General features: G+C 33.7%; 1 protein-coding gene across 4 annotated transcripts in view; it reads right to left on the bottom strand.

Moving 5' to 3' along the window:
* The window catches only part of Cop1 (COP1 E3 ubiquitin ligase), a 178,873-nt gene that overhangs the window by 148,860 nt on the left and 16,825 nt on the right, over nucleotides 1–13,188 (bottom strand). For all 4 annotated transcript variants that reach the window (XM_076872857.2, XM_076872859.2, XM_076872858.2 and 1 more), the window contains exons 2-3: nucleotides 10,337–10,396; nucleotides 2,438–2,535 (exon numbers count right to left, since the gene is read on the bottom strand). In XM_076872857.2, the coding sequence (XP_076728972.1) occupies nucleotides 2,438–2,535; nucleotides 10,337–10,396 (158 nt within the window). The remainder of the gene's footprint in view (nucleotides 1–2,437; nucleotides 2,536–10,336; nucleotides 10,397–13,188) is intronic.

Below are 13,188 nucleotides of genomic sequence, written 5' to 3'. Positions count from 1 at the left end.
TGTACACACACATATACACACACACACACACACACACGGTGGGGAGGTAGGGAGCAGCTGCAGAATAAGTCTTGGAAAACAAGATGACTGAAAGAGTACATTAAGGTAAGGACAGCTGAGCATAAGTTGAAAGTGTTGTAGCATTGTGTGTCAGAATTTCCTTCCTTTTTAAAGCTGAATAATATTCCATTGTATGTTTATTCTATATTTCATTTACTCATTCACCCTGCACACCCCATAGACAATGTGTATGCTTCTACCTCTTGGCTCTTGGGAATAACATTGCTGGGAACATAGGTATACAAATATCTCTTCTGGCCCCTGCTTTCAATTTTTTTTGGATATCCACTCAAAAATAGAAATGCTGAGGCACGTGGAAATTTTGTTTTTAAATTTCTGAGGAACCACCATACTGTTTTCCAGGGGATACAATATTTTATGTCCTCACCTGCAGTACATAAGGGTCCAGATTTCTTCCACATCCTTGTTAATGCCTGTTTATCTTTCTTTCCGTTTCTATTTCCTTTTCTTTCTTTTTTTGATAGTAACCATCTAAATGAGTATGCAATCTGTATTTTTTAAAATTTTGCTGATTGATTACAAAGGATACAAATGAAGAACCATATGCATCAATATATAGAGTATGAGATGGATGGGGAAAAAAACAGGGAGCTTTTAGGCATGCTACCCTCCCAGCACCTCCATATGTTCAGCAACTCACAATTCTCTGAACCCTGGTTTTTACATGGGCTTCACTAAGTTGCCATATTTAATCAAATAATTGGCCAATGGTGATCATCTCAACCTTCAACATTCTCTCCTCCCTAGGGATGGAGGGGGCTAAAGGTTCCAGCCTTATAACTCCATGGCTGGTTTCCCTGAAAACCAGTGATCCAGAGTTTATCCTGGAGCCCCCAGACATTGTCATCTCATTGTACTTCTTTATTCTTTCATTAGAGGTGGTCCATCCTATTTATGATCAGTCACCTTCATGAATAATTTACCTATTTCCTTGGCATATTAATTTAGCATTAGTCTTTTCTGTTGTGTTCTAATAGTTTTTACATTCTTGTTCATATTGAGAATGGGCCCATAACTTCACATTGAAGTTGAATATGATATGTAGCAGGCTGATGTACTTCAGTTATGTAGAATATTGAGTGTTAATGCCCCAACCTGAACAACACTTAGGTGAAAAAAGAGAGGTCTCAGGATCCAGGGAGATAGATAGATAGGAGCAGAGAGGAGCATAAAGACTGTGCCCTGGAGGGAAGAAGAGACAGACAAGAGAATGAAAATAAAAGGTAGAGATTTTCTGGCTGATCGGAATACATAGTAGTCACAACACCTAACTCTGAGTGTAAGCTCTTTAGAATGAAGACTTAACCTTTTAAGATACATATCAATATTTGATATGCCTACTTTAATCTAACAATTTATCTGGCTTCCTATTCACTCTCCAAATACTCAAACTAAAGGTATCCCACAATATCTTAGGCAATCTGACATGAAGAGGTTTTTTTTTTTTTTCATTGTTCCCATCAGCTTCTAATTATATACTATTTCTAAGCATTTACTATTTACTCTTATGGATGCATGTCTCTGCAGATTTTTAATTAGTACATTATGTATAACAGTGTAATTCATTATGCCATATTCATACATGTACATGATATAATTCGATTTTCCTCTCCAGTTTTTACCACTTCTGTGTAAAAATACTGTGTCTGTCTTCTTTCCCTAGCTCTGACTTTTCAACTGCCTTCCCAGTTCACACATTCTCTTCCCTTATTTAGAAATTCTCATATACAACTTCTACCCTTTTCCACAATATTAACCAAACGTGGGTTTCCCTTCTTTGTGAACCATTTCCTGTTACTTCTCACTGCTGACCCAGCAGGAGAAGCAGAAGAATGTGTAATATTGCATAGAGAGACATAAAGTTGTTCTACACCTTTAGCATTCTCCTTAAGCCTTCTACAAAAGATTGTAAAGACAGCATTAATTTTTGGGGTTTTTTTTTCTTCTTCTTTTTTTGGTACCAGGGATTGAACTCAAAGGCACTGAACTACTGAACCATGTCCTCAGCCCTTTTTTTTTATTTTATTTAGAGACAGGGTCTGAGTTGCTTAGGGCCTCAATAAATTGCTGAGGGTAGCTTTGAACTCAATAACCCTCCTATCTCAGACTCCAAAGCTGCTGGGATTACAGGCATGTGCCACCTGGCTCATTTTTTCTTTTTCTTTTTGAAACTTAAATGTGATATTTACTAACAACACATTGAAGCTATGCCAAAAAAGAAGAAAGTACCTTGGTAGGTGGTAGAGTGAAACTTGCTTACCTCTGAGCTAGGTTTTATGAACAAATTAGTACCAGCACATACTTTTGGGAAAACAAATCATCCTTTTATAAAGTAAAAATAATTCCAAAGACTCACCCAAGAAATTAGGATAGAGATGGTCAATATTGTCCACAACATAGTTACACTTGGGACATCTATTATTGTCCTCCAAACTCTGATGAATACACTTGTAGCTATTAGCAGGGAAAAAATAAAACAAGCTTAATTAAATCCATTTAAAAACTGAAAAAATTAAAACTGGCCACAAAATGACAGTCTTATATTCCTAATTCAACATAAATAATCTTAACAATTCATTTCAGCTTTTATTTTTACATCATGAATAAGATATACAGAGCATCTACTGCATGAATAATATTCAAGTTATGTGAAAATAAACTCAAATTGCAAGTTTATTATATGTTAACTTTTAAAGGTACTAAATTTTAAGTTTATAAAATTTACATTCTATAAAATAATATTAGAAAATCAAATATCTATGGTGTAGTTTAAGCAAGCAAAGCTTACATGTTAGTTACTAGAGTGCTTATATCCTTAATATACTAAGAGTGTATTCAAATAAAAATGAAAAGAAAAAAAAATACAAAAAGTCACATGAGAAAACCATTACCTTCACTAGTAACAACAAAATCCAAATCTATATATTAGCTTTTAGTCAGAGAGAAACACAAAGAAAATTCTGTCATACAGAAGAAGACACAGAGATATGATCAGTTTATGTATTTTTTGCAGGAAATGTAACCAGCATAACTTTACTAGAGAGAAAGTTACAGGAAAACTGGTAAGGTATTGCATCCATTTTAGCTTAGGGATTTTACTTTTAAGAATTTATTTTATGAATCAGACATTATTAATCTGTGTGCATATATGATTACACTACCGGTGTAATTCTACATCATGTACAACCAGAAGAATGAGAAGTTATACTCCATTTATAAAAGATGTGTCAAAAATGCACTCTACCACCATGTATAACAATTAGAATAAATTCTTTTTTAAAAAAATTGTTCTAAGAAAATATATAGGTAGAAAGGTGTTCAATGAAGGGCTATCTGTAAAGACTCAACTAAAATGAAAGCAATCAAAACACTAGGAAGTCAACTAAATGAAATTTGTAAATATCAATTCAATGAATCCAATATACTGACAATAAAAATCATTTTTCAATATATGATATAAAAATAACCTATTAGTAGTTATTTCTGGAAAAAATGTGATTACAGAAATTTTCCCCTTTCTTATATCAAATTCCTATCTAAATACTGTTCAAACAAATTACAGAAAAATATCAAACTTACATGAGGAAAAAAAAAAAAAAAAAATCACCCTACCAATATACCACTGCAGTTAAGTAATGACCTACAATACAGTGGCTACAATATCATCTGACATTTGTTTAAACAATTTTTATATATGTACATTTTAAATAAATTGAAAAAGACATTCACCACAATGTCAAAAGAGTATTTGCCAATGAAAAAGAGTATTTGTGAGTTATATAATTATAAAAAATGTTTTCTTTATAGATATCCTTTAGTTCCTAACATAAATAAACAATATTTTAACCAAAAAAATGACTTAAGAAACTACAAAGGTGAGGGTTGGAGTTGTGGCTCAGTGATAGAGCGCTTGCCTCACACGTGCAAGACCCTGGGTTCGATCCTCAGCACCACATATAAATAGATAGATAGATAATATAAAGGTATTGTGTCCAACTACAATTAAAAAATAAATATTAAAAAAAAAGAAATTACAAAGGTGATTTATAAAGATCATTCCTAAAGTACATTTTTTGTTCTGTATCCTAATTATTATAAATTTACCTCAGCTTTATAAACTGAAGATGACTATTCTATCAACCTACCCTACTCTACTTTTCAACAAACAAAAACACCCTACATCCATCAGTTTCTACTGTTTTGGTTATCAACTATTTTTCATCTCACATTCACTACTGACAAATAAAAAAAAAAGATACAAAAAAAAATTAAAGTAACACTATCTTGGCACAGCACAAGAGCCTAAAACTTGGACTAAATACTTGGCACATAATAAAAACTCAAAAACCTATTAAACAAATAACTTGCACAGTATTCCAGAAACATCATTACCTATTGCAACTATGACAAGGGTAGGGTTACCATATTTCACAAGATATGCCTATATCTGACTAAAAATTTCCTATATGGAAAATTCAGTGAAGCCAAAAAAAATACTAAATGTTTGTTTTCATTTTAATTATGAGAGAAGCATAATATAGATGTACAAACATTTCTCCCAACATGGAGAAATATATAGCCTGCTTACCAGATAATGGGAATGAGTTAACATTACAGGAAATACTCACATATGACAAGACTTTTAATTCAAATAAAGAAAATCATAAAGAAGAGAATCTAGAAAGTTTACTAAACATGAAAGGGTGACAGAGAAGCAAAAGAACCTTTTGAGTGATAGCAAATGGCTTCCATTAAAAAATAGGTCAAAAATGGTCATTAATATGACAAAAAGTTAAGGGCTGAGGGTGTAGTTCAGTGGTGGACGTGAATGTACAAGGCCCTGGTTTCAATCTCTAGCACTACAAAAGAAAGGTAAGTAAAATCTGTAAAAGTCAAAAGAGTTTTTTTTCATTATATAAAAAAACTGTTCCAGAATCTAGAAAAGTGCATCCTCTTTTCTTTGGCACATTAATCATACTTCCTATCAATTGGTTTACTACCAAACAATGCCTCTTGGAAGAAAAAGTAATCTCTGATATAGTCAAAAAGAATTGTCGTCAGGGGCTGGGATTGTGGCTCAGCAGTAGAGTGCTGGCCTAGCACGTACGAGGCCCTGGGTTCAATCCTCAGCACCACTTAAAAATAAATAAAATAAAGAAACATTTAAAAAAAATAATGATTGTCATCAGAACAAAAGTCCAGATGACTTTTCTGCACTGGACTTTATATATACTATTTATCTATAAAATTTAAATGCATCAAAATACTAACAATAAGATGCATCTTATAGCATCTACTACCTCACTGCCAGTCCAGAGTAGGTCCTGCTATAGTTTAAAGAACAGTAACATCATATCTCGAACTTATGTCTGTATGTGATGGTCAACCCCTCTTCCATTTCCCAATTAAAAGAAAGGATTGGTTTCACTCGTCTCTTACCCTTAAAATCTAGCATACAGTCCAGTTAAGAGTTCAAATCAATAAATGCCAAACCCACAAAGGAACAGATATAACAAGTAACACGTTCTGCTCCTTTCTATATTATAACAGTACTAGAATTTTTCATTATTTCTCATTCATTCTCATTCATCTATCCTACCTGACTATCACTGGTCCACATTCAATACTCCAAGATGCCAAGAGAAAGATAAATGACTAGACTGGTAGTCAAAACAGTTGGACAAAAAGATAAACAGGATGCATACTTTGGGTACATTCAGAATTTTCAAGCTATTCACAACTGACATAAATGGATACCTTTTTTCTCTATAAAATATATGATAAAATGGACATTTCTCTAAATATGCATATCAGTATCTGTTTCTTCCATTATGCATATAACGATCTACAAAATATGGAAACATTTTTCTGTCTTTGTGAACAAGGATGAGTAGATACAGAAAACTGAGTAATTAGAAAATTTTAGGTAAAAAATAGATTAAAAAAAAAACAGTACTAACCAGGTATACAAGAAGACTAATAAATTGGTATAAAATGATGAATTAGCCTAGGAACACAAAAGACATCCTGACACCCAGGCATCAATCTACGTAGATTTTATTTCCAGCCTGAGATCATAACCAATATCTTTTTTTTTTCTTTTCTTTCTTTTTTTTTTTTTTTTTTTAAAGATATTGGAAATTGAACCCAGGGGCACTTAACCACTGAGCCATATCCTAAGTCCTTGTTTATTTACAGACAGGGTCTCACTGAGTTGCTTAGGCCCTTGCTAAGTTGCTGAGGCTGGATTTGAATTCATGATCCTCCTATCTCAGCCTACCAAACTGCTGGGATTACAGGCCTGTGCCACTGTGCCTAGCTTAATCTAGCAAAAGAGTAAATTAGGACATGAGGTCTGAGAAATAAGATACAGGGAACTATCTGTTGGCAACAAAGGGGTAAAGAGAAAAACCCCAGTTTTATCTTTACATTATGCAGAAGCAGACTATTAAATCACTGAGTTTCAGTAAGGTTATATAGCTTAATAGCAGGATCACAAGAGATTAAGACGAGTTCTCAAGTGGGAATAAATAAAGTGAAAGACGTATCTGCCATCTCGTCTCCAACCTGCAAACAGGAAGACTTATTTATATGTAAGATGAAATATGAACAAGTTGACATGGTCCAATTTGATGTAATGCTAATAACCTGGATGCACCTTTGAGTGGTATATCACTTGGCTCTAACTTACCAGCAAGAACGCACAGAACAGAGGCTATGTTTTATGACTTAAGTTTCAGGGGCCTCACACATTATATAAATAATTATGAACTTCTGCTTTAAACAAAACTGGAAATAATTTTCACAGTATACCAAGACTCATACCGAGACTGCCAGACTCCATTCCTATTAGCTCCTGCTAACCTGATGGTCTCTGTTCTACCAAAACAAAAATGCACTGACGTCAGGATATAATACAACTTCAAATGTAACAAGGATCTAAGCCTAAATTGTTCTAATTTGAAAGAGAAAAAAAACTATGAAACCAATGGGGTTTCCAACAATGACCTGAAGATACCAGGAAAATTACAGGATTAATTGAAAAGGCCAGGATTTCAATTATAAGCTCAATCAGTAATTTATTATCCTTCTCAACATAGAAAATTACTGAAATGATCCAGAGCCCTTGTAAATATCATCATAAATGTGTAAGTTAAAGGACAATTTAAAAAACCCATTTTACAATGTTTACTACTTCAAGAATTTTAAGCCTGTGAAGAGAGAAGAAGTGAAGGAGTAGGGAGGGAAAAAGGAAAAAGAGGGAGGAGAAGGAGGGAAGAAGTAAAGGAGGGAGAAGGAGAAAGAAAAGGCAGCAGAGAAGATAGGCTAAGTGACTTGACATAATAGTAAGTTTTAGATCCAGAAGTAGTACCCTGGTCTTTGACCAAAAGAGATGGCTCTGCATCAATAATATTTCTCAACTGTGGGCAACTCTGTTTCCGAAGGGATACCTGGCAATGTCTGAGACATTTTTGGTTATCACATGGGGGTGGGGTTTATTACAGAAGAGAGACCGACAGTACTGTTGAACTATCTTCAATATACAGGAGAGTTTCTCACAACAGAAAATCTCTGAACCGATGTGATTCTGCAATCTTTGTAATGTTTTGAATAACCAATAAAAAATAAATAAATAAATAAATAAAAGAAAATCTCTGCTGTACTATACAGAAATAGTGCCAAGGTGAGAAAAGTCTACTCCAGATCATTCAATTTTCTATTATAATCAAAATCCAAATTCTGAGAAGTATTTGGAATACTGAGGTGCTGAATCAATTTATAAACTCAGGAATTTACAACTGTTAAATAATCAGCCTAAAAACACCAAATCCATACAAGTATTGGCCTAAAAGGAAGATTCAGATGACCAGAAATTCATTAGCAAATGCAGAGCAGGAAGTAATTCATGAATCAATAATGACAGCATAATAATATACTAACAGATAGAAATTATTGAAGACAGCAACATAGTCTTAAATGGCAAAAGATTCTGGAAAGCTACACATTCCCTGCTTGCCAGTGATAACTTCTTAGAATGAAAAAAAAGAAAGATTAGGAAGAGAGAAATTCACATTTCATATTATATCTTTCAGTTACAATAAATCTTGCATTTCTAAGCCAAGAATTATTAATTGCTCTAATCTTATTTTAATAAACAATATAAACAATGCAAATAAAGAAAGCTACTTTCATTCCAAATGTTTTAAGGGACCATCTGACTGGAAATACCAGTCAATGAAGCATCATGTACCAGACAAAACTAAAGAACTTACAGATTGGTGCTAACACACCCAATATTCTTCATGACTATAGTATATCATGCTACATATCATATTCATCCTCAATATGAATGAGAATGTAAGAATTGTTAGAACACAACAGAAAAGACTAATGCTAAATTAATATGCCAAGGAAATAGGTAAATTATTCATGAAGGTGACTGATCATAAATAGGATGGACCACCTCTAATGAAAGAATAAAGAAGTACAATGAGATGACAATGTCTGGGGGCTCCAGGATAAACTCTGGATCACTGGTTTTCAGGGAAACCAGCCATGGAGTTATAAGGCTGGAACCTTTAGCCCCCTCCATCCTTAGGGAGGGGAGAATGCTAAAGGTTGAGATGATCACCATTGGCCAATTATTTGATTAAATATGGCAACTTAGTGAAGCCCATGTGAAAGCCCAAAGGACAGGGTTCAGAGAGCTATGTGTTGCTGAACATATGGAGGTGCTGGGAGGGTAGCATGCCTAAAAGCTCCCTGCCTTTTTCCCCACCTATCTCATACTCTATATATTGATGCATATGGTTCTTCATTTGTATCCTTTGTAATCAATCAGCAAAATTTAAAAAAATACAGATTACATACTCATTTAGATGGTTACTATCAGAAAAAGGAAGAAAGAAAAGGAAATAGAAACGGAAAGAAAGATAAACAGGCATTGACAAGGATGTGGAAGAACTCTGGACCCTTGTGTACTACAAGTGAGAATATAAAATGGTGTAACTCCTGGAAAACAGTATGGTGGTTCCTCAAAACTTACACTACTAAAGTATACATATTAAACTGCCTACAACTGTGAATTCTATTTTATGTCTTAATTTTATAACTACGTTTTTTAAAAAAACATATACACTAATGTGACATAAAAACAAAATTTTGTTAAAAACAAAATTTCTACTTTTGAGTAGATATCCAAAAGAACTGAAAGCAGGGGGGCTAGGGTTGTGGCTCAGTGGTGGAGTACTTGCCTAGCATGTGTCAGGCATTGGGTTTGATTCTCAGCACCGCATATAAATAAATAAATAAAGTAAAGGTCTGTCAACAACTAAAAATATATTTTAAAAAAAAATTGAAAGCAGGGGCCAGAAGAGATATTTGTATATCCATGTTCCCAGCAGAATTATTCACAAGGGTCAAGAGGCGGAAGCATACACATTGTCTACGGGGGGTGCAGCATGAATGAATAAATGAAATGTAGAATGAACATACAATGGAATATTATTCAGCCTTAAAAAGGAAGAAAATTCTGACACACAATGCTATAACACAGAAGACTTTATCCTAAGTGCAACAAGTCAGTCACAAAAAGGAGAAATATTGTATAATTCTGCTATGTAAGGTATCCAGAGTTGTCCAACTCATACAAACTAACTAAATGGTGGCTGCCAGGTGAAGATGGGAAGGGAAAATGGGGAGCTGTTTTTAGTGAATATATATAGGTTCAGTTTTATAAGATGAAAATAAGTTACACTACTAAAGTATACACATTAAACTGCCTACAACTGCGAATTCTATTTTATGTGTCAATTTTATAACTACGTGTTTTTTTAATATACTCACTAATGGGACATAAAAAAAAAATCTCAAGGTAACACTAAACAAAATGTTAAACAAGAAAACAGAGAACTTTTTAATCCTCTATGTCCTTTTCCCCACATCCTCCCCAGCATGCTTTACTGGTTCTTCTGCTTAGTCCAACAAGTGACTAATGGGTGTTTATGTTTATGCTCATCAACCTCCATTTTCTGAAACAGCTTAGTTCCCGTTAATAATTAATAAACAAAAAGTTTTAAAATCCATCTTAAAAACCTATGATAAAATATTTCAACAGAACTCATAGCAACCGTATGTTACTACCTTGAACTGTGAACCCTGTAACACAGATCAGTCAAGGAAACAATATAAAGTTAGTTTAAAAAGCATAATTTCTCATTGGTTTACATATACATATAAGTTAAAATCACCTTACCAAAAGCTGTGGCCACACTTCGTCATGTATGCTTCCTCGATCATATCAAAGCAGATGGGGCTAAAAAAAAAAAAAAAAAAAAAAAAATGTTTTTTTTTTTTAAAGAAGAATGTTAACAAATTAGAAAGGTTAGTAATAATATCAATGAAATCAGATTCAGCAAATACTTGAGATACATCTTCAAACCTATCAATAGAAGATGAAATTCCTACTGAGCTGAACTTTACAAAGATTGTAGTAAAAGAATGTAATGAGTACATTTAATTGGTTTAAATACTTTACTTAGTCCATAATTTTATAATGCAACACAGTCACAAAGCCCTTAAGAAAATTCTACCATCTTCTTCCACATTCCTGTATTCAAGAGCACCTACCTGGACCTGTTAATCTACATTACCTTTTTTCTTTTCTATCCCCCAAAATATCAATTCTTCAAGTTACAAATTAAGAATTCTAGTTTCAATAATGCTTGTAGATAATGATGGTAATAATTATCACTATTTCAAATAACAAACTAGATCCACTGAACTAAGACATACATTAAATAGTTTTAATCTTTCTACAACACAATGAGACAGGTGCATATTATGGGATCCATTTTAAAGATGAGGAAACTGAGGCACAAAGCTGTAAAAATCTCAAAGCCAAAATTCAAATTTAGGTCTAAACGGATAAAATGTCTAGAGATACAACCACCATTTGTGACTGAGAAGACAAATGTCATAAGATTGCAACAGGATACTGGTTCCTTGATGACATCCTCAAAAAGCTCTATCAATCCTAGATTATCTATCTCTGAAGTTCTCTTTGCAAGATAAAAGCAAATCCATCCCCTTTTAATCCAGAATTTATCCACTTTTCTTTACTAGTATAAAAATCCTAACCTTACTAATGACACAGTAACATTTAAAACTTTAAATGAAAATTCACTCCTTCAAGGATTACTTCCTGAGTATAAACAATATCCTAGAAAGTGGGATGGAAAGTCTTTTGATAGAGTCAAACATGTTATGGAAAATTACCACAATGTCTACAAAGGGACCCAGGAGAAAGATGTTTGAGATCTGTGGATTAGGGAACAGAGAATTACAAACCAACTAATTCATTAAATATATCAAGAGTTATCTGATACAATATAATGTATATCAAATTGGTAAATTCTGAAAAAAGGGCATTTTAATGTTTGAGTTTCTTCAAGTACATAATTAAGACATACAATACTTCTATGAAAACTGAAAAAAAAAAAAAAAAAGGCACTCCCTTAAGTTAGATGTGGCAAAACAACCACATACATAACTTGGTGACTTTCTGGAATTAGAAACAGGCAGTCTCTCTTTCAGTCCCAACAAAAGGGCAAAAGATTTAATAATAAAATATTAACTGTTTTTCATGCCCTTGATCTATCTCCCCTTGATCAGATATGACTCCTCAGTGTGCAACCCACACAAGCGTATCTAATAGCCTTAAATGCCAAGTCTCTTGCCCAAATCTAGAAGGAAAAAATAAAACTCTGGTAGACCTCCAAGTCACAACAGCAACAAACTTACTAAAAAACATTTCTCTACTTTTCCTCCTAAACCTATTAAAATGATAGAAGAATAAAAATAATGCAGGATTTAAAGCCTCAATAATGAAAAGAAAAGTATTAATGATAGATACTTGAACAAACTCCACAAGAAGAAAAGCAGACACAAAGGTAAATGAAGAATCAAGATAGAGAAGGCCACAGACCAGAGTACATACTGAAAGGAATAAAACTTAAAAAGTAGGCCAATCAACCCTGCCTAACCCCAAAGAGGCTCAATCCAAGGAGATGGTAAACATGAAAAAGGCAGGCTGACTGAAAACAGAGGGATTAACTGCAAGACTTAGTATGAGCAGGACAGCACCATCCAGTGTAGCTCGTGGGCCAGGGCTGGTCCAAGGATGCAGGATTCATTATGTTACCAACTTCTGAAGAAGTATAGAAATTTGAAGTATAGAACCTTCATCTTGTAGGGCAATTTGACAGAATGTTGTTGAATACAACTGAAATGAGTTTTATTGCATTATATGTGTTTTGTAATCTTATTTTGTAGTAATTCATTTTTACTAAATTTTTAAAAATTATAAATATGACCAAAAAAATGAAAAAAAAATTATCACAGATAGTTTGAATAGCACTGACACAAAGGACCCTAATCTTCTACCTCTTCCAGAACTACCTAGCCAAGCACTTACCTACTTGCTCACCAGTTTGAAATATTTAAATCTTCATCTATGATAGCAAGTTCAAGCAATAAGTCAAGAACAGTAGTACTATTGCTAGCTTTTTGTTTCTGTGATAAATATCTGAGAAAATCAACTTAAAGGAGAAAAGATTTATTTTGGTTCACAGATGTAAAGGTTTCTGTCCATGATTTCTTGGTCCCATCAGTATGGGCTTCTCGTAAAGCAGAACATCATGGTAGAAGGGTGTTGTTAAACAAGTTGCTTTTAACTCATGGCAGCCAAGAAGATACAGCTTTTGAGACCACCTTCCCAGTGACCAACTTCCTCCAACTAGGCACCACCTCCTAAAGTTTTCTACTACCTCACAATAGAACCATCTTTGGGGATGAATCCTGGAACACATGAGCCTTTGGGGAGCATCCAGATCCAAACTGTAACAACCATGTTATTTAGTGAAACGAAGGCAATCTAGTTAGCAGTACATAATAAATAAGTCGTGATGTCTGTGTTAAATCCATAGCCTGTGTACTTTTTAATTATATAATGTGATGAATTATTTAATCTCCCTATGCCTCAGCTTGTTCATGTGATACTATGCATATAACAACAGCATCAGCCTCACAAGGCAATTCAATTCAGAA

Source organism: Callospermophilus lateralis, chromosome 13, assembly GCF_048772815.1.
Source record: "Callospermophilus lateralis isolate mCalLat2 chromosome 13, mCalLat2.hap1, whole genome shotgun sequence".
Lineage (NCBI taxonomy): Eukaryota > Metazoa > Chordata > Mammalia > Rodentia > Sciuridae > Callospermophilus > Callospermophilus lateralis.
This window is presented reverse-complemented; position numbering and strand designations above follow the sequence as displayed.